A 22,973-nucleotide genomic window follows, 5' to 3' on the forward strand; every position below is an offset into this window, starting at 1 on the left:
AAATAAAGGAAAAAAAAAGCCTCTGACGCTATAGATTGGCATCTAGATAGCGACAAGCAGCCAGAGGGAAATGCACACTTCGCAGAAGACTTGCATAAAAGGAATTCCTAACTAAAATGTATTAGCAGTAACTTTTGCACTTCAAATCCAATTCCTCATTTAATTTTACTTTGTTGAATGTCACCTAAACCACTGAAAAAGTAAGACCTAGGAAAAAAAAGCTACGTTGCTACTGTCAGCAGGGAGTTTAGCAACAGCAATGTGCAGCTGTGCCTCATGTTCCTGGGTGAAGATGGTTGATGCAGCAGTTTTCAGATCCACCATCGGGGAGCAGCCACACCTACTGTGTCACCTCTTCGAAAACATACAGCTACCTGGGAGCTGTTATCACATTGCCTTCCCTCTCGAAGAGAAGAAATTAAATATTTATTGAACAACAACAACAAAGTATAATTGCTTTATAGCACGGTAATAATACAGGCAGAGAAAAATGCTGAATCTATTTCCTCCCCCGCAGATTTTGAATAATTTTTCTAAACAGAACAACATGAGAAGGAGAAACTGAAAGCACAAGAGGAGTATTAGAGCTGCAGGCCACAGGGCTGTTGGAAAACTGGGGGACAGTAGAACCATCAGCACTAACTGTCGGTTTTGCAACTTAAACTATGAACAACATTCAGTCTGAGTTTGCAAACTGCTTCCAGATGACTGAAATTAATGGTTTTTTTTTCTTTCATGAGAATGAATACATCACAGAAAACTCCTTACTTGTCACTACTTAAGCATTGGAGTCTACTCAGCTCCCCTTGTGTTCTAACCTGCAGGCACACTGAGCGTTTCAGTTTCTCAGGGCCAAGACAGATATTGCATTTCTGGCCATAGGAGGAAGCAACACTGCTGTCCATTGATTAAAATGCTTCTTTGTAGGCACCTTGGGTTTGAGGAGAGAAAATGTTTATAATCGCTGTCTATGTAAAGTCTTGTCTCCCCCACCTTCTATCCATTCCAGGCAATGCTTATAACTCCTTCGTCCCTTTTTTGCAAAACCCTTAGAAAGTTCAGTATTTTCTCTCCCATAAGTTAGCTAAAGATTTTCTACTACTGAGTGAATGAGTACGGTCAAATTTCCTAGAAGTTTCTTTTAAATAAAAGATTTCCTAAGCCCTATTAATCTTTTTTCTTTCTCCCAAAAAGATTCATGTTAAATCTTCAGATTGCATCAGTGTTCTCAATGTTTTGGTCAAGAATTACATACAGCTGTTTTATGGGAACTGCTGGGTCACAGCCTGAACCTCTGATTGACCACCTGAGGCGAGCCATGAGTCAGCCAGAGCAGCACAGGTGAATTGCCTTCACCTGTGCAGCCGGAAGGGGTGGAGCCTGGCTGCATCCCTCCTAGACCTATTTAAGAGCTGGCTACCAGTGGGGAAGGATCTCTGCTGGAGATCTGCTCTGCTGGAGTTTTGTGAGTGAGCCTAGGATAGGGGTAAGCTTTCTATCTATTCTCTTTTTTGTTATCATAATCTGCTTTGCCTGACTCTCTTGTTTATTTTGTAACTATAGCACCTTGATATTCATTGATTATACAGCTGTATAGAGAAAAAAAAGGACCAATTTGCTTTGTTGAAAAGCAAGTTCAGGTTCATAATGTCTTGAATTCTGTTTTGAGAAAAACTTTACCAGGTAAGAATTTTCATTAAAGTTTTTTAATTCCCAGAACTGTTATTTATGAATTCAACATATAAGGGGGTATCAGTTTTCAGAATCACTTTGAAATTGTATCACTTCTGACATCCAAGAATGAGAATCCTCAGACCAGAAGGCTGTTGAGCATTTTAAGGACCAGTATTATGAAGCTCTAGAGATGAGACACAGCTTGCTTCTAGCCTTCTTAAGCACCTCTTTGAACTGACCTCACTTACTCTGAACCTTAATAAAAGACGTCTCTCATTATTAGCAAAAATGCTAGGTTCCTAACTGGCTCATCGTGAGACTGAAGTTAATAATCGTAGTCTGAAATTAAAAATGGGCTGGCAGTCACTGAGAGACTGGTAAGGCACTTCCTATATAGATTTTCACTTTTGTTTGCTTGAATGTTATCCTACCAAAACCAGAAGGTTAATTAGTTCATTACCTCTTATCTTAGTCTCTCACACTTGCTCATTAAAGGTTCTCGGCATCTTCTATCAAATTACTAGCACCTAATGAAGTCTTATCCCACCTCTTTTAAAATTGTGCTATGTTTAATTAGAGAAGGAATTTCTGCTTAATACAGCTTGGGGTTTTCTCCTTCTTACTCTTTAGGGCTATGCCCTGAGCTCTGTCTAAACTGAAAACGCCTGAATTCCCCTGAGAATAGGGGCTGGCGGGTGAGTTAAGCACTTGTTAAATGGCCAGTTGGCAAAAGATACTCAAATCTACCATTGGCTTCTGGCTTCTTTCAGCGCTTCTCAGATGCTGTCATATCAAGCTGCTGTCAAGTTGAGCTAAGATTCATGGAAGCTGTCAGGAACTAAAGATAGAGCAGATATAATCTGTTGTATGAGCAGTGTTCTCCCAGCAGTATACCAGATCCTAGGTGGGATCCCCAGTGAGCTGCTAATGTAGCCACAGTGTAGAAATTTGCTATTAGCCTAGCTAGCTGTATGCAACTGCACAGTAAGTAACTTAAAACCATTTTCCCTTGTCCTGCTATTACCTACCCTTGTAAAGAGTTGACTCTCCTCCTGTCTGTGGCTCCCTTTGGAAGGCTGGAAGGCTGAAGCTCCCTACTGGAAGGCTGCAATGAGGTCACCCCACAGCCTTCTCTTCTCCAGGCTGAACAAGCCCAGCTCCCTCAGCCTCCCTTTGTAGGGGAGGTGCTTCAGTCCCTAGATCGTCTTCATAAGAATTGTTTGGGGTTTTTTTGTGTAGGAATAAATACCCACATGTGGAGTTGGCAATGTGAAACAGGTTTTTAGACAATATGAAGGTGAAGGAAAAGGTAGGATACAGCAATTTTCAGATGAAAGGGGTTTGAATTCTTGATCCTTCTTTCCCACTTGATTTCCCTTTCACCATAAAAAAGTACTGCATTTACCCCTCCTTTCTCTAGTAGTCAGTGATATACTTCTTTATCATTGAAAAATGTTTGGCTCAGCTTACAGCACATACTTCCAATTATGCAAAAAATGCAGTATAAAGGCCATTATCAATGCATAAATAATATTCCGTGACTGAGCACAAGAGCAGAAACAGGCCACAGAATGTTTCTGATTCCTTGAAAATGGGTGCAGAAAGTGCAAAATAATTTGATAGTCAGAATTAGAGGTAAATTTTTACTGTTTCACTGTACTTTTCCCAAAACCACTTCAAAGTTAAACGCATTATTTACACATTTTACATATTTAGTGTTAGAAGTTTTGTCATATCGGTGAGATTTCCATATGAAAACTGAGCTCTGACAGCAAGTGACTCAGTGTTGCACTGTGCAGCCTACCACTGGGACGGAGCACTGCCTGAACAATGATGGCAGCTCTTACAAATAGTAACAACGGAGTTTAAGGTGGGGTGTTTTAGTGCCCAGCCTATTCAGCACGGTGTGCCAGTTCTGCATGGCTGAGTGCCTTGGGCTTGTGCTTTCTTCAGGCCAGCTCCCTTTGCATCATCTCTTCATTTGATTGTTTGCACTGAATGCCTCCTGGAAGGCATTATTCTATACTCAACCACTCCATGCTGCTAATGATATTTAGGACATCAAAGCCAAATTCAGCCCTGAGGTACCTTCACTGCCAGGATGATACTTGTTGGTCTGACTTTCACGCCTTCCAACTCAGAACCTCAGGCTCTTTCACACCTTTAGGGATGAGGTACTGCAGTAGTGCTCAGGGCTTACCTAACTATCTCCTACCACATTAATATGGATTTTGCACTTAAATCTCTGAAATCCAACCTGAAAATGTCTTCCTTGCTTTATGTACTTCTTCATCGTTAATTTATTTTAGCCCTTTTAATCAAAGAATTAAAATCTTAAGGCAAAATGAAATATGAATAGTTAAAGAGAAATTTGAAAACTTCTTTTCTATTGAGCTCTTAGTAACTTTCAGTTTTAGTAACTTCCAGAGCCTTTGTGAGAAAGAAAAAGCTTCTTGTGCTGGGAAAAGAAGAGAGTACTTTCTTGGAAACTAAAAAGCTAATCAGTTTTCAGTTCATCTTGAGCAAATTGAGAATGTGACTCGAGCAAATAATTGTCATACAAGATTTCATCATGCGAGGGCTGAAAAGAGAGGCAATTTTGTCACGCAGCATTTTGCTGCAGGATATCAAAGTCGGTTTGACTCAAGGGCATGAACCAAAGGTAAAACAAAGTCAGGAAAACATGAAGTTCAGCCGTCAGTAACATATTTCATCAACACAGATAATGATTCAATCTACTGGCAGAACACTACCACCCACCTGTAGGACTCCTTAGTGAACGAGGAGCCTGTCAGCCATGACAGCTATCTAGCAGTAGCAGTGGGCTTCTGACTACCCAAAGCTGACTTTACACCTGAACATTTATGTTAACGTATCTCCAAGCTGCTACCAGAACAACCCAAGCATAGGGAGCTTCCAGCTGCTGTGTTTGCTATGACTAGTGAAATTTTAGACTTAGCAAGAAAGAATGGCATTAATCACTTTCTATCTTACTTCAGAATGCTTAATATCAGGTAGGTTAGCCCAGCTGTTAGAACATTTACTAAAAGGACAAAGAAAATGATTAAGTGGGACTTAAAAACAGGGTGAGTTCAATTTGCTTTGAAAAACAGAATCAGCTTCAGAATGTAAGAGATGTAAAAGTAGTCCAGCTTCTCACGTTAAAAGAAACGGTGAATGAGAGGCAAGCTAGAAAATGAAGCAAGCTTGTCCATGACCCTGGATAAAAAACCTCAGTCTACGTTATCAGCTTATGTCTAATAACAAATACAAACTAGTCTCAGAGATTGACCCTCTAAAGTCATATCAAATGGTGCCTTGTGAGCCTCTGAGACTTCATCTTTGAGTGATAACCATCTTCTTGAGTAGCCACAGCCAGGAGCAGACATAATTTTGCTTGGAATAGTCAGGTCAGAAGTCTCTGTAGAGTTGCTCCTAACTGGAGAAAGTGGAGGTTTTTGCTGGGGATAACCCAGACTGGCACAGGTTGCTGCCGCTACCCCTTTTCACAGTTTTTAGGACTGTGAGTTGAAATAAAGGGCCACTCCATGATTAACTTAAATACTACATAATATTATATGAAAAACGAACAGAACTTTGCTATAAGGAGACCCCCTCCTGATCTCCCTTCTTTCATTTGTTATGTAGTGAGTACAGCTTATTGAAGTGCCCTAAATCTCTGGCTGGGCAGAACGCATGGCAATTCTTTGGCACATTCCCAACACAACCTGCTGTCCCAAGCACTTTCCACAGTCTTGAAGGATACAAAGTGGGAATTGGTTTCCATTACATTTATAATCTCAGAAAAGTTTTGGCAGTCATGCTTGCCATTGCCAGCAATAGGGTTTTGTCCTGACAAGGGCTTGAGATTTCTTTCTACCTAGGTTTCACAGAAAAGGAGTGGAGATTATTAACAGCCTCATGATGTGTCATTTCTGTTACCATGAGGATGTGATTGTAATAGCAGTCATTTTTGTTTTTCAGCACATCATTATTAATAAGAGGTTGTATTTAAATTTGAACACATTCATCTGTGTGAAGACAAGCAGGGATCAGGCTAATTGAAGAAGCAGAGTACAGCAGAGCTAGTGCTGTGCTTCAGAACATCTTACTTGGGGGGAAAAAAAATCTTTTGAAGAGAAGAGAGGGAGGTTGAATTTCTTTCAACTTAAGAATTCCCACGATTCACTGTTGGTTTCCCCCAGTTTAATTGTTACATATATTACATTTGCTAAAAACCCTGTTACATTTATTGCAAGTATGCAAGGTAATAACTGCACGATGTCACTTTATTTACAAATATGTCTTGATTCAATTGTATTCAGTGGCAGACTCCAATTGAGAAGACTAAACCCTGAATTAGCGTTAAATATTGGCTCTAGGTGTTATCATTGCTGGTCTGACAAAAATAGGCCCTCTAGCTCATAATTCATGCTGGTTTCTGGAAGGTGCAGAGCATTCCCTTGGCTTAGAGGGAATAAAAGAGCTCCCACAGCCCTCCTTCCCAGTTAAAATGAGGGAATGGGAGCCTTTGAAGTTTTATATGCCTAGAGGTTAGCTGCAAAATATAGAAGTTGAAAGGTCAGGTTATAACATCTTGATGTAACAGCAATGTCTGGATAGCCTTATATCAAAGGATTCAACTACATCTTATTCTTTCTTATCTCTGTCTTTCGAAGTGTAGGCAAATTATACAAGAAGTGGCTAAAAAAATTCCTGTAATAGTAATATAAACCATAGCTCTACCTCTAGATGTCTCAGGGTCTCTGTTCAGTCTAGGATACTGACACATCACTGTGGCAACTAAAAAATAGTGATTTCCTTTCATCCTCTACCCCACTGTGTGCTTTCAAGAAGTCTGTAGGAACTTAGTTATCTTCATGTCCTTATTGAGGTTACTTGAACTTTACCAACAGATTCAGAATGAAAAGGAAGGGTAGTTAGGCAAAGAAAGGAGAAATGCAGGCACACAGAAACAGTCCTCCTTTACAGGATCTTTATTTTCAAGCTTCCCTGAGAATTCATATCACTAAAAAAGATACTGAGGAACTGTGAGGCTGGCTGAGAAGAATATGCTGATGAAAATGAATGGCGTGTCTCTTTCTTCCCAAATGCAATAAGCATCATGACCAAAATGTCAGAACACCTACACAGTCCTTCAGGCTGCTGTTTTCAGCAACACAAAAGAGCAAACTCCTGTGAAAAGAGCATTTCTGCCTGATGCGGTCAGAGATGGAGCGAGCATGCCAAAATCCATAAAAATACTAATCTGAATGTCTTGAGCTCAGTGAGCAGTTTGACCAAACTCAGCAGTGCTCATTATTTTTATTGTCCTCTTCTTGCATTTAGTACTTTCGGTGGTGATGTGCAAAAAGCCTGCTTCTTTTCTCTTGAATACTGAACTGATACAACTGTGTAGCCAGCAAGGGTAATTGTGGGGCTGCCAACCACAGAAATCTCTTATTGCTCACAGCTGAACACAAAGAACTTGCCAGAACAATCCCAGGAGACAGTGCTATATCACTAAACATGCATGGGGCCGCTGACTTTGCGCATGGTAATCAACAGTCACACAAATAACGCGGAGATGTGTTTATAGGCCATTAGACGTGGCTTCACATTTCTGCTAGATGATTTTGGAGGAATGAACTCCAGAGACTTCATTCTTTTGTTGCTGCCAATAAAATGCTTTATTCTTATGCTCTTAGCACATCCCAGGATAGCTCTTGCTGAAGCTGGTGTTAACAGCCCTTCTTTTTTATAAATCAAACTCTGGTTTCAGTGAACAGCCATACGCATATAAGCATAAATGAAAGTTACATCTGAATTTAGGCTTCTTCTAGTTATTCTTGGAAAATAATCAATTGTAATGTTGAATGTATTAAAAATTCAACATAAATTAGTTAGCACATTAAAAATATTCAGGTATTTAAAACTCCAAATTAATTTAAAAGGTTTATTTTTCTACATAAGTGCTTGCGCTTATGCACTGCCTGCTGCCAACCCATTGTGACATCTAATTCCCATATCTTCCCCCTCCCCCTTCCATTTCTTTTAAGTTCTCTCAGCTTGGGAACAGTTGTGTCTGTTGAATAGCTCCATAGCCTATTCAAGCAAACATGGTGAGGGGTTCTGGAGAAAGATTCAAATCTGTATCATCTAAATTTGAAATAATTAACATTTGAATGTTTCTATGTTAATGTACTGCTCATAGATAGAAAAGTGTTTGCTTGCTTTCCACTGGCAATGCTTTGTTCTACTGTTGTCAGTGCTATTTGATTTGCAAATTACTGAAAACTTTTTATAGTATGTGCTTTTCTGAGGAAAAAAAGCAGTCACTGTATCTGTGCAGACCGTAATAAAAGAATAACACATACTTGATTGTTCAAGAGCCATAATCCACCTGGACTAGCAAATAAAGATGCTAAACCTGTACTGGTACTTGACTCCAGCCCTTGACTGCACACAGGTGCTCCAAGGATTGCTCTAGCAGCAGCTCCTGGCTTCCCTTGCCATCAGCCCTGGACATGCTGCAGCACTCCTCTGCCAACTGAAGGACCCCTGCAGGTCACGTTACAGGAGCAGGGCTGAGGCTGTGCTGCTGAGGTGTGGGTTTCATCTAGGAATTCATGCAGCCCACAGCATCTTCCCACTGCACTGCCAGGAGCCTTCCAGAAACAAATGGGTCCAGCGCTCAGATTCTGCCCCCGCTGTGCCTTTACACTTCAGTCAGAGCCAATTAAATCCAGCAAGAATCAACCAAATTCCCATCTTTACATGCACAGTTAAACAGGCTTTGTCAGTGAGCAGCAGATTATAGAGTGTGTAAGCAAGGCCATGTGTGCATAGGGATGCAAACTTTCATCATAAGTCACATTATCACTAGGTATCTGCTCACTTTTTGGGTTAATGGGGCATCTGTGCCAATGTATCTAGAAAACTAAGTACTAAGCTCACTGTCTGAGATGACTAGGTGACAGAAAGGTGATGAAGAAAATATCAGCACCAAAATACATTGAATAAAAGAATTTAGAAGCACACGAAAAACAGAAAAATCCCACAAATTACAGCAGCAATTTTTCTTTGCAGATCAGTATCTCACCGCAGCAGGGTTGGAGATGTGTTATCTGCTGGTTTTGGTACATTAATAATAAGAATATTTTAGGCTGTTACTTGAGAAGATCTATTCTTCGTATTCTGTGTGGGAGAAGTTCTGTTTTCTGTTATCATTCAGCAATTCTAGTAGGTATTAATCTGATTAAAAATACTGAAAATCATATTCCAGCGCCATCCTGCTTTTCTAAATTCTAAGAGAGATCACAGTAGGATGGCAAATGGCCGCAAGAGGAAAGTGAAAATATTTTCTCTTTTCAGCATGGAGGGAATAAAAACCAAGCTGTCAAGGGAGAGGAAAATAATGCTGGAAAAGACTTTTTCTGATGTACCCAAATGAATGCTAAAGTTAAAAGAATAATGCAGATTTGTTGAGCTTCTGCCACAACCATTGTTTACAAAGAGGCTGCTGAGGTTTGATAAACAGCTTAGGAACTTCTCTAGCACAATTTCTCAATGAGCCTGTTGATGTGTTTTTTTATTTGCCTTTCCAGATTTAAATTTCTCTTTCTTCCTTTTATTATTTTTTTTCTTTTTTGAGGAGCTGTTTGTTTTATAGTCTGCTTCTTTACAGAACCTGTTCTGCTTCTCTGAATGTCAGCATAATTTTCTCTTTAAAATTTCAAAATATTTCTCATTACTATCTTGCCCAGTGGGTCCAGGGTGTTTGATTGCAACTTCTGAGCCTGCAGATTCTTATGCAGGCTTTCCTAAGTGCTGGGTGTAAAGTCATTGAAGTCAACTGTATACTTAGACTCTGTAAAATGAAACAAGGACAAAAGCTCTTGAATATATAAATCTAAGTCATACAAGTAAGCAGGGCAATGTGGGATCAGCAAACTTTGACGGAGTTCAGATAAACATAAAAAGTTTTTGTGTTTTCATTTTTTCCTTTGGTCTGCACAAGTGAATCAAACAGCCTAAAGGAACAGAATCTCTTGAGATTCTGCTATTGCTCACAGGGTACAAAACAACTATTCAGCACTTTGCTTTCTTGTAACCAGAAATTTTAGAAGGACAAACTGGAAAATAAGTGAAAACTGTTGTGTAGTAAAAGCTTTAATTAGCTAGTTAACGATCTAGCTCGATCGCATCAGCATTAACAGTAAGCCAAAGGGATAGGGAAACGTCCATCAAGTCAAGCCAGTCCCATTATCTTCACAAGACAATGTTTAATTCTACTGTTGTCCTCAATATTCTGCAAACCCCTACCAAATGTAAGTAATCTGCTAATTTAATAAAAATATTCCTTATTCATCTTCTAGGTGATTAATGAAAATAATTAAGGATGAGATGGGTTCCTGGGGAATCGCACCATGTATCTAAATCCCACCATTTGGACAATCCATCATTGACAATCACTCTGCCATTTTATAACCCATTCTACAATCATGGCCTCACCCCCTAGGTTTGGTTTTTTTTCTGAGAATGTTATTTCAAAAGGCTTTACTGAAGTCAAACTGCATACCTTGCAGCAAGTAGTCGTGCAATCTGATACACATCACTAGAAGTATCTTTATGTAATGTGCCTGATTTTGCTGAAGAATGAAGAGTGCCTTATTCTTTCAGTAAGTTTTCAGCATTGTTCCCAAGGTGGAAGTTGGGGAATTCTGATCAGATGTTAGGGAAAAGTTCTTACCTTGAAGACAACTAGATACTGAAACAGGTTTCCCAGGTTGTGGAGTCTGTCCTTGGAAGCGTTCAGTACTTGACTGGACACACTTTTGAGTGGCATGATCTATTCAGACATATTTGGAGCAGGGGTTTGGACTAGATGACCTCTGGAGGTCTCTTTCAAACTAAAATAAGACTGATTCTTCTTCTTATCTAAATAGCAATAGAAACAGAGTTTGAACTACCACTGTAAAAGTCAGTGTATTCCAGTACTTTGTTTCTGTTTCTGAGCAGTGATTTGCAGTATAAATGTATGACCATTTGGGGTTAATTTCTAAGGTTTCATATTCTAACTTCAGGGGAGGGAATTCCCATTGATGTTTCTCTTAATTCCACTAACTTAGAGCAAACATGAATGTCTTGGAAAAATGTCATTCTAGGCACAGCATGAATACCTTCTCAATTATTGTATTTGTTTTTCTGTGCCAGTCCTTGTTGTGCAGGAACAGCACCACTTCAGTGTGTATTCCAGTTGCTCACTGTAAACCAATACGTTTAGAATAATCTCTGATGTTATTACTGAGATGGGTATTAGAAGACAAAGCATGAATGTTAGGTGCTTGCCTCCACTCAGTGCTGAAGAAAGGGGTGGTTGTAATTGTATCCAGTGTGGAAACTGCACACTTTAGGAATCTGTTTCACAAAAATGCATATACTGATTGCTTTTTACAAAGCATAGGCTAGGTTCGTGCTCTGCCAGCAGTGAAAGGCAGAGGCCATAGACCAGTGTTTTGTGCAGGTAGTGAAGTTTCCATCAGCTGAGGTGCAGAGAAAGCAAGTAGCTTCTCTGCATCTTGTCCTGTATTGTTTTGACACTGTGCTGAAACTGTGACCATGACCAGCTATAATTATCCACTAATCCCTCTTCCTTTACTGCCACTAACAAATGCAGATATCCTCAGTGTTTGCTGTTAGGATTTTCTTCCCATTATTCTTGTTCTGAAATTTTGATTAGTTTTCTTAAGTCAGATGTTTCCATACATTTTCCAATTCAGATCAGAGAAACATTTATTATGCCTATGAGTTTGATATACATTGCTTTCCTCCAAGGAGTTTTGAACCAAGATTTCAGCAAATCACGCAGGAGGTAGGCTATTTTTTTCTATTTTATCAAACTGCTTGGCATTTCTTATTTCAAGAAAATTGAAGCAAATAGAATCATAGAATCACTAAGGTTGGAAAAGACCTAAAAGATCACCCAGTCCAACCGTTCACCTATTCCCAATAGCTCCTACTTAACCATGTCCCTCAACACAACATCCAGTCTTTCCTTGAACACCCCCAGGGTCGGTGACTCCACCACCTCCCTGGGCATCCATTCCAGTGCCTGACCACCCTTTCTGAAAAGTAATACTTCCTCATGTCCAGCCCAAATCTCCCCTGCCGTAGCTTGAAAATAATTACAAAAACCAAGGGGCCACTTATTTCATCCTCTAATATTCTAGTATCTCAAGTGTCCTTAAAGAGCATTTGTAGCCAGTTGGCTGTCTCCATTTTGTTTTCAGTTCAGAACAATTTAATTGTAAGGTTATTTGCAAAGGTTTAAGAGCACCAGCTTTTTATTTAGGCGTATAGGAATAAAGTGAACAGAAAGATACCTAGGATCTCTCCCTTGAATTGACACAGAAGCTTCCATTATTCGCCTTTCCGCTTCATCCCTCTGTCCTCTTGCACCTAAATTCTGACTTTCTCCCAAACTCCTTTGCTGTCCCTCTGGCCTACCATGCATGTGGCCCCATCTCCATTCTAAGCACTCCCCACTTTCCTAGCTCTCTACTTTAATGTGTTTCAAAACTGCATTTTTCATGTGCTGCCACTGTTTCCCCCCCGTAAGCAATACTTTACATAATTCATTATGTTTGTTTGCATCCACACTAGACAGTTCATTAGCTTAGTCTTCTACTTGACTAAACTAAGTTGGGAGCAATTTACACATCCAGTTCTCTCATTTTGTAGTCCTGATACCCATGTGCATATAAATGTTCAATACCAATAAAAAGATCTGCAAGGATAGGGTAGAAGTACCTGCTCGTTCTTGGAAGAAAAAGGTTAAACTAAAAATGTAAGGTGGGAAACCTCCACTGTACTGGGGAAGGGTTTCACGTACTCTTACCCCTTTGCTAAGTCAGAGCAGAATGGCAGAGACTCAAAGTAAAGACATGAGCATCTGGGATTCAGCCTGTTCTGCAGGGCAGTTTCAGAACTGCTCTGGATGGGTCTCACTCTCAGTTCACCTTGTATCAGCTGAGAGGCCATTAAAGTGAATATATAAACTGCAAGATAGCGTGATGTGACATGTTTTATTTCAAGCTTGTTACACCAGTAATTGTTACTGCAAATAGCTGTCATTCCCAGCAGTGTTTGCTTTTTGTTGACAATGAAGAAAACTCATTTGTTTTATAGTGTGAAGCTTAATTTACTTCATGGTTGGTTTCTTTCTTTGCCTGTCAATCCCAGATCTCAGAGAAATAAATGCAGTCAGATTTATAGCAAGCAGAATGAGCTGTAACTAAACTGCCAGGACAAAAACAGCAGCTTCTTAGTGATAATGAAGGGGATTTTTTTGGAAGGCATGGAGGATCAAAAACTCCTTCTGGAGCGCATTAGCTGTGACTGCCAGTCATGGAGTGTACCCAGATTGGCCAGTGATCTGTGGGTATTTGCTCTTCAGTTCTGCTTTTTTATTATTAAATTGGACAACTCCAGAAGTTCTAACTCTGAAGATGACCATCTGCTGGCCTTTGGCCATTTGTCTGTCCAACAGCCATCCCCTCATATGGTACAAGGACACAGTTATACCTGCGTGAGGAGCATGGGGAAGAAAAAGCCCCGTTCTTTAACAGATGTAGAATTGCAAGGGAAACCTTTATGGTAGAGATTCTATTCTTGGAAGAAGTCTCCAGGGTGCTCAGCTAATCCCATTCAGGACTCACCAATGATTTAAGGAGGACTTCTGTAACCTGCATCAGCAGCAGGAGGATTTGTCTACACAACAAACATTTCCCAAGGTAGTTAATATTCTAAAAGATGTTTAACGTGTTCAGGCCAAATAGATCTATACAGAATGACATCAGAGCTGCTCCAAAAGTAATACCTCCTATTTTATTATGTTGGCCCACGATGTCAGAGGCAACTATTGGTGGTATGGCAGTAGAAGTTGAACCTTCCCACCAATATTCCATTACATGCTGCTGCGACAGGTGGCAGCAGAGGAGCAGTCTGACAGAATGGTGTCTGACACGGAAGTGTGGATGAAGCAAAGGGGTGCAGTTGAATTCCTTCATGTGGAAAAAATGGCACCCATTAACATTCATCTGTATCTGTTGAACATTTGTGGAGACCAAAGAGTGGATGTGAGCCCAGTGAGGTGGTGGTTGGTGCATTTCTGTAGAGCTGACAGTGACAGTGGGACACTGATGCTGGTGTAGATTTTTTTTTTACAAGTGTGGCATGCATGGTCTTGTTCATTGGTGGTGAAAACACATAGCTAATGGTGGTCCGATGTTGAACAAGAGTGTTTGGCAGCTGAGAATTTGCTCTATCAAACAGTATTATTGCGCTCTTTGTACTGGTTGTAGTTTCCCTGGAAATAAATAGGTGGCATTATTTTCAGAGTAACTTATGTATCTAGCAGTGCTAACAGTAACAAATTCAAACAGCAGAAACCCCAAAGCATCCAAGTTTTTTTCTTGACTATCAAAGCAAACCAAGCACCGGATAAATGTTTCCTGAACACACAGTTGTACAGAATCCTTTGAAGCAGACCTCACAGTCCTGTACCAGAGCAGAAGGTCCTCCAGCAGCTGGAGGCTGATCCCCAGAGGGAGCTGCAGGAAAAGGCAGTGCTAAGCAGTGTGTTCGTAGTTGGAATGGGGTTTTATTGAATCCTGGTGTAAGGTCCAGTGGAAACACCATGGTCATGATTTCTGCAGGAGTACATCAAAATATGTTTTAAGTGCTAAGTTAGAATAGGCCTTCAAAGTGGATAAGCTTTCCTGATATTCTAGCCTATTACTGCCAAAGATGAAAATCTAATTAAAACCAGACAGATAGGAAAGCACAGCCACAACTGGAGACTCCATCCAGCAGGAGCTCCTGCAAAGGCTTCTACAGGGCCTTCTACTGCATTGAGCTGGGCTGGAGCTAAAACCATACAGACAGGTCATATGGGGCCTGGGGGGCCTCAAGGATACTTGTGCCCTGACCCCATTCTCCATGCCATACATGGTGAGAGGTGTGAGCCAAGCAGGAACAGCTGCAGCAGAAGCCCAAACAGCGACTTTGAGGCATTTAGACCTCTGAAGCACTGTCCGTCCCATGCTGCTCTTCTTCCCGTTCCCTTCAGCTTGCCTCGCCTGCTGTTCTCTGCCAGGCCTCAAACCCCCACTGCCATTCACATCCCGCTGTTTGCTTTTACTTTGCGTGACCTAAAGGCATCTGATTAGAAGATGAATCAAGAAATTAATGTATCGCTTGTTAACACAGTACCATTTATTGGTTTTGTGCTTTTGCTCATTTTCTTGCTTACTGGTCTGTTGTGACTCTTGGTGTCCAGATTCACCTAGTACTGCATCTACGGTGTTCAATGTGAAGAAATCCACTTCCTTCAGAATCTCTAAGCTCACCCATAATAAGCATTGTTAACAACAAAAGTGTGCCCACAAACAGGTAATGTGATGCTCCTGTCACTGCATGAACCACTGGTACAGACTCTTATCTCATGTCCAAGTTTGGGTCAGATAACCATCGAGCTGTGCACTGCTGGCTCCCAGGTGTCCATGCAGTATAGCCATAGCCAGCATGAGCCTGTCTGCCAGCACCTCTGGCAATTGTTGTGCTCTGCACAACACGTTCGTCTCTTGCCCTCATTCAGAGAAGCATGCTCCACACTGCTCTGTTGGCTGGCTGGTATTGCACATACTGTCTCAGCTGCTGCAGGCAGGCTATAAGTGATGTGTTTGCCTGCAGGCCTCAGTGGTACTCACTGATTACAATCACCTACTCTCACTTCAGCAAGTAGTAAATATCACACTTGAAAAACATTCCCTAGTTTTCATCCTAGGTCTAATAACTCTACAAGTTACAAAAATGTTTATAGAAACTGTGAGAATTTAAAGCTGTAGAGTTCTATATGTGTGCTGACCTTTAGATACTACATGAACAATGCCTGGATCTTGGCAACCAGCAGCCTGTAAGGGAACTGAATGCAGGCCGCTTGTCATGAATAATCCCATCCTTTTCCTGAATCGTGTGGTGCCTTGGACTTTAAGCATCTAATAGAAAGAAGATGGAATTTGGAGGGAAACTATTAGTTTAAAGTAATTATCTTCTTTACTAGTGGTCAGAGCTGGCTGAATTCAGTACAGTTAAGTGCTGTAAACTTGCTTACATGTACAGTTTGACTTCAGTGCAGCTGTGACAGAATAAAGCTTAAATTACTCATAATGGAAACCAAAAGATCCTGCCTGGCAGGCGCTGCACAAGAACGTCCATCGCTATACCAACTAACTGTGGCTATAAATAAAGCAGATAAAAACTAAGTAGATAAAATTTAAAAACCTTTAAAAAGTCTAAAGAAGATTAGAAACAATATAATTTAGATTTTGGATTGAACATCCTCTTCCTTCTCACTGCTCTCCCATTCTCAGATAAGCAGCTCTTCAATAACCACCAGCAATCACAGCCTTTGTTGCTGCATATTCCCCCATGGGCTGAACTTGATGATTTAAGTACAGTTAAGGATTCAAAAGGCAAAGTATAATAAAGTTTCATTTATGTATTTAATACTGGTAAGAGTGTGGGAAATACTGGCAAGAGCTGAAGGAAGAAGAAAAGCTTTACTGTTAAATTTAAATTTACATTTTTCTTTTTTTCCTTTTTTAAAGGCAAAATTTGGCATTGCATCTTCAATTACGTGTGCTTTCCAGGGTCTTGCAGGCTTCCTTTCCCACTACATATCTCCATTCTGGGAAAGGAAAAAATCCATCTTCTTAAATAAATAGTTTCCTGTAAGGTTACAGACTCACCACATCCATGATCTGCATGAGGCTGAGAGTGAAATAGACAGTGAGTGGCTGGGAGTCATTCGCAACTGGTCGTTCCAGAGGGTTGTAGTTCTTCAGCAGCTCCTTGTACAGCTTCCTTTGGAACTCTCCTTGCAGGGACTCTTTGGGCATAGGAAGAGAGAAATCATTAGGATTCTGCATTGGAAAGTAAGGCTCAGACATATGTTCTTTTCATCCTACCAGATATTATGTAGCTATTATTACTTTACATGCTGCATTCTTGGAAAAACAATTCATGTAGTTCATCAGCTGCAATGGCAAAATGTTTTGCCAAATGCATTACCACTCTTTTCACCCCAAAGGGGATTTCCTTTCTTGGCTGTCCAGCAATGGTTAACTTGAAATGGCAGTGACCCTTTGTCATCACACACACTCTTTGGTCGGGCAGAGGAGTGATGAGGACGCAGTGCAGTGCATTTAGGCACACATGTCCTGGCACACATATAACCAGGGGGCCACAGCACAGGTGTGGCAGGGAGCATCAACCAGACAGTGGAAGAAAAATGGCTCCTGGCGAGGACTGAGCCGTGCACCCCGACTGCTTCGAACTGAGAACTCTTCGGGCGAGTACTCTGCTCTGTTCTCTGTGCAGTCAGCTATCAGCAAAGCGTGGGTACTGGATCCCTGGCAGGGATGGATGATAGGTGCTACATTAATGTACGTGATAATATTCGGGGATTTCTGTCCTATCGAATCCAGGGAGGATCTTTATTCTGCCATTTTCTATGGAGGGAGAAGGAGCTCCGCACGGATGGAGCAGAGCAGACCGGGCACAGAGGCAGTTTCGGGAGGAAAGGAAATCTGGGTCAGAGAGGAACAGGTCCTCTAACGTGCCCGCTCCCGTCCCCACTCCAGACAGTTTCCTCTCATTTTCGGTCCCGAACTTCCCCTGTAAAGCAGCAACAGTGCCCTGGGGGAGTTTGTCCGGCCATCTCCCCGGTCCGCTCCCGGCAGCGCGGGGCCGCTGCGCAGCGAGGCGCCTCCAGCCGCCGCGCCCGCTCCCGTGCCCGGCCGTGCCCGCGGCCCCACTCACCGCGCACGAGCCCCGCCGCCGCCAGCAGCCACAGCATCAGCGCCCGGAGGCCCATTCCGGGAGCCCGGCAGCAGCGGAGCCGGGAGCCTCCGTCGCCGCCGCGGACCTCTCGTCGTCCGGCCCCCTCCTGCGCCCGCGCGGGGCTCTCCCTGCGGTGCCGGCTCCTGCGGAGCCCGGTGCCGCCCGCCGCCGGGGTACGGCCGCCCTGCCGTGCTCGGCGCCGGCCGGAACGGGAGCGGAGCCGCTAGCGGGAGGTTACCGCGGGCGGAGCGGCGTGGCGCGGCGAGCTCCGGCGTTATAGAGACCGGAGCGGGAGCCCCCTCCCCGTGGAAGCCCGCCCGCGGCCCCGGCAGCCCGCCCCGCCCCGCCCCGGGCTGCCCCCGAGCGCTGCCCGCCCGCGCCGCCCGCAGCGGGAACGGCGGAGGCACCGCGGCGGGGCCGGGGACGGCGGGCAGCCAGCCGTGCCTCACGGCCCGGGCAGCCGCGAGCAGTGGGAGCCGGATCCCCGGGGCCGCCCTCCCTGCTTACCCTCTCCTCATCCCGGGGGCTCGGTCTTTCTCCCGCGCGGCGCCATCGATGGCAGCTGTCGTTGTGGAAGGCGGCCCCGAGGGCAGCAAGTGACCTGGGCAGGAGAGCACCTGTCCGTGCTGAGTGAAACAGCGGCAAGGAAACAGTGTGAGGCTCCAGGTGGGAATTCGGCTTTGCTGAGGTCTTGGAGAGGAAGGAGGTGGGCAAAACAATGTCCTCTCCCAGAGCACGCATGGCTGCTCAATCCTCAGCAGAGGTGCAGGGCCGTGGGGTCAGGTGTGCAATGGTTTGTCCATTTACAGAAAAAATAACCTGTGCTGAGGAGTGCTGCGTTTAGCACTTGACAAACAGGGAACTGAGTGAAATGATGCCAGAATTCCCGCCTGGTGTAGGTGCACCTTGCAAGCTGGAAAGCAGGCCCTGAAAATTCAGAGCATTTTGGTGATCATCAGGTTCCTGTTTGCAATTGACATTTGTGACACTGTGTGTAGGTGGTCAGCCCAAATCCCCGAATCCCCAGCCTTCAGCTGCTGCGTTAAACGAAGATCCAGGCAGCTGCATTCAAGGGAGGATGCCACGGAAGAGCCTCCCCTCTGCAAGAGATAACAAAATGTTTGTTCTTCCAGTCACCCAGCAAACACCAGGCGATTAGCCCATGTTCATTCCTAGATTTTAAAGTCCAGGTAATTTGTTTTGTGTTAAGCACTGATCTAACTTATGGAGGCACTGTTCAAATGTTTTTACATGTTGAGCTCAGGACCAGATGAACGGAGACAACCTGAACAGCCCAGCATATGCATGCATTGGTCATACAGGCACTTATATATGGCGCAGTAGAACCATGCCCCTTTGGAATGAGCCAACCTGAAAATCAGCAACAGTAATTCTCCTACAGACCAGCTCACGCAGGAACATACCCTGATAGAATTCTCAGGTGCTTTGGAATTGTCTAGGTTGAGTTTTATTTCAGTTTATTTTAGTTTTCAGGGTGGTTTTTTTGTTTGTTTGTTTTCTGTGCGATGTTGACCTTCTTGGAACAGCTAGCAAAGAGGAGGAATGTGTTGCTAGGAGCTCCATGTTCCTGTCTGAGCAGCCAAGTGTCATCCATTTGTAATGAAACCCTTACCTGGCAGTGCTCTGAGCACCTGGCTTTTACCTCTTCTTGTTTTGGAAGGGAACTCCCTTCCTCTTCCTCCTGTTATCCACTGCTGTAACAGCACAGATACATCAGATTATTTCTAGATGGACAGTCAACAGCAGAATTGTTCAGACAGCAAATTTGGAGAGGAAATGTACAGTTCAAGGCTGACCTCTGCTGTTGGCTCATTTTGCTCTGCACATTGTTTTGTTGATGGCTGCCTCTCCCCAGCCGCTGAAGGCAGGATCACAGTGAAAGCACTGGGAAGCTTGCACAGCCCAGGGTTGTCAGGAGCCCTTCTCTTTAAGCCACATCAGCCCCCATCTCCAGACTTGCTTGCACCAGACCTCTGCATCTCCTTGCTTCTTTGTTCCTTCTAGGCCACACAGCCCAGAGGAGGTGGACTTGCTGCCTCACAGAGCTGCTGTGTTTGCGCACCAGTGGTTCCAGGAGTGTCCATATTGTACAGCAACTGGGAATGCAGAGTGGAAGTACTCAGAGCCGTACTGCTAAGGTTGCCTCTTTACTCCTCCACCTCACTGGCCAGAAACTCATATTCAGAATGATGTCTTCTGAATTACTACCTGTTTAACAATAGGAAATCTATCAGACTTTAGTAGCCTTGCATAAAATACTCAACAACCTGTGGCCAGCAGAGGCTCTGTCCTCGGCCTCCAGCTCCCACCAGAGATAGAGTCCCATTCCTCCTAAGCTTTAATTCTTCTTTGTGTTTGCATCATCCAACCGGGTGATTTGGAGAGAGCCATCACCTCTCCTCAGATAAAGCTTTTCTAGATGCAATGATGAGTGCAAATTCATCTCACAATTGCAGGTTGTAAAAACTGCTGTGGGACTGCCACCACTTCAGGGTGTTTGCCTGAATATGGACAAGCCCTTAACAGTTCATTTGCCATGCATGTTGGACATAATAATACAAGGCAATCTGTCTTGTATCTGTACTGCTTGTGAATATCCAATATATTCACAGAGACAACAATATGCCCAGATCATACATCTTCACAGGAAGGTCAGGTATAAGAAAATGCTTGTGGTGATAGCATTTACCTAATGTCAGTGTGCTGCTTTTTGTTCCTTTATCTAGTAAGCAAAGAAGTGCGTGCATCTTGTGCAGAAGGCGCACATCCTCACTCGGGTATTATTTCAGGAGTCTGAGTGAGGCACAAAGCAATCGCAGAAACACATTGGCATTTTGAGTTTGTGACTATAGAAAAATAAGATATTTCCCAGTTTTATTTATAAGGCTGATCTAGGACACTGGTAAGTTAAAAGAACCGGGGACTGAAGCTCATTAAGAGTGACTCATGTGGTCATTACAAGATGTTGCAGGGATTGTAGTATTCCCCAGTGTGAGGAATAGCCTTGTCTTCTGTCTGCACTGGTTACAGGCAAGCAGGCAAAAGCATACAGCTGCCTCGTGTGATGGAAGATGGTAAGACAGCCCTGAGCTTCGGCTGGGAGAAGTGACCATCTCATACACAATCTGAAAGCGCCTGCAGTGCTTTCTGACTTTGATCTAATATTGTGAAACTGCATGGGCCCAGGGCTTCCATGGGCAAAAAAATCTGCTTCTCCTTCTTTTAGGAAGAAGGTAGACTGGGCAAGGATTTCAATTGAAACTTCCAGCAACTGTTAGATGAGACATGCCTACATTAATTTTAATGTTCTCAAATTAAACTAATTACATCTTTGATTGTTGCCTTTATTTTTGGATTTTTATGTAGTGTTAGTAAAGGAGTCTCATGTTATTAGTTACTCCCTCTTGTTTATTTTTCACAAGTAATAGTCTCAGTGGTGGGGAATGTATCTGTGATGACTTTGATTTTCTTCTGTGCCTTGAAAAAATGGCCTGAATTCTTTGCCAAGATGTAGCAGATAGCTTTGGTGATGACTTTTCCACTGAAGGACAAATTAGTGCTTTGAAATCTGGTTATTTTTATAACTGAACTTATTTTCTATACATCCACTCTCAAACAGAAGTTCGTGAAGGTTATCTCTTACTAATTTCTTAGCTCCTGCAGCAATATGTGATTTCCAGAAAACAGTACATTCCCCAAATTGCTTTTTGGTTGGAAAGGATAAAAAAAAGGGCACAAACTGTTCTGTTGTTAAAAACAACAGAGCTTCTGCACCCCTACTTTGCAAAAAGCAACAACTGAGAGAGTTGCTGTAATTCATGTGCTCTTACGTGAAGAATAACAACTCGTAAAATTTGCCTAATGAATTTGTGTAACTAATGAGTGGTGCCCATGGCCATTTCTATAATGCCAACATTATAGAATGTTCCGGATTTCATCCTCATCCCTCACTGCTGTTAGCATACACATACATTAGTGTATGAGTATAGCAATTAAACAGCAGTGGGAGCAACACTGTGGAAATGTGCGAGAAGAAAACGTAGACTCTTCTGTTAGCTGGAGCTAAGGCTGAGTAATATGGCTGCTCCTGCGGCGGAGACACACCGAGGGCTGCTGGGCCTTCTCAGCATTGCTACCCTGCCCTGCTTTTTCCTGCTGAGAGCTCTCACCGATTTTCATTTCTGCCGTGCTTAGCACATTTCCACTTTGATTCTGTAACAGGAATTACTTGTTCCTCTCTGCTTCGCCTCTGCCATTTTCAGTCCCTTTGAGTCATTCTGCAGTCCCTGGGCCTGGCCCTCATTTCTCACTGACGCGGAGTTCACAGCTGCACACAGTCCCTTCGCCGTCTTTTTGCATGAGTGTGAACAACTGAAAGTTGGCAAAATTGATTTTCTTCACCCTGGTTAATTTTAAATAACTTCATAATGTAGGGTTCGCAGAAGCTAATTAAAGTTGACAAGAAATCTGCATGTTAGGCCTGCGGCTTTAACAGCTCCTCATCTAAAAGCATCTGAAAATCAACCTTATTTATCTTATCCTAAAGCAACGCACTGCAAATTTCTCTTTGCTGAAAAAATTGCCATCTGGTAAAATTTAAATAACACGAATTCCACAAAAGAGGGTGGTTTTATCTGCAAAGACCATACTAATGGGGCTTTGACCACAAAGCTAAGCTCTAATCCTTTCAAAGATGGAAATGCTTGAACAATTATATTTTTTCCAGGCAGTAATGTTAAGTAATGTTGTTCCAGAACTGGGAACATATTTGTTTAAACTGCGGCGATGTGGATGAGGCAGGGGATAGGAAACAGACTAGTCTTGGGAAGTCACGTTTCTACAGATGGGGTTTCTAAAACAAAAAGTAATCCGGATGTTCCCTTCTGCTAAAGAATGCTGACTTTTTCCTTTAGAACACTAAGGCTTATGTGTAGGTTTGTCACTTAAATATGTTTTTAATAGGGGTGAGGGGAGAAATAATTTCGTATTATTCAGGTCTCTGCATTCTGTCCTGGAATGCATGGACTGCAAATTTGCATGTGTAGTTTGTACGTTGTAAAAAACAGCATTCCCCAGTACATCTCCCAGCTTCTCCCACAAGTCTTGGAATCACCCTTAAAGTAAATCAGCCTGGTACATGTATGATGATTTTAATTAATCACTGCTGGAGTTGCAGTTGATATTCTTTAAGCATTTGGAACAGACATCGTATCTCATATATCCTATTTATATCTTATATTGTAAATGAGGTTGTGTCCTTTCTCTGTAATTGCATCCTTTGCAGCCCAGCACACTCCTACAAAGGGACAAATGGCACAGCAGTTCATAGAGGCTGCAGCAGTGCTCATCCCGCACGGCTCGATGCAGCGGCT

General features: G+C 42.8%; 1 protein-coding gene across 1 annotated transcript in view; it reads right to left on the reverse strand.

Annotated features, from left to right (window-relative positions):
• Nucleotides 1-16,688, reverse strand: part of LOC122182617 (neuronal acetylcholine receptor subunit alpha-7) — a 36,467-nt gene extending 19,779 nt beyond the window's left edge. Inside the window, exon 1 of the mRNA XM_042876076.1 lies at nucleotides 16,488-16,688. Coding sequence (XP_042732010.1) covers nucleotides 16,488-16,688 — 201 coding nt within the window. The remainder of the gene's footprint in view (nucleotides 1-16,487) is intronic.
• Nucleotides 16,689-22,973: the final 6,285 nt, after the last annotated feature.

The sequence above is a fragment of the Lagopus leucura genome, unplaced genomic scaffold (assembly GCF_019238085.1).
Source record: "Lagopus leucura isolate 7727_CA_CO unplaced genomic scaffold, USGS_WTPT01 Super-Scaffold_100015, whole genome shotgun sequence".
In the NCBI taxonomy this organism is placed as follows: domain Eukaryota; kingdom Metazoa; phylum Chordata; class Aves; order Galliformes; family Phasianidae; genus Lagopus; species Lagopus leucura.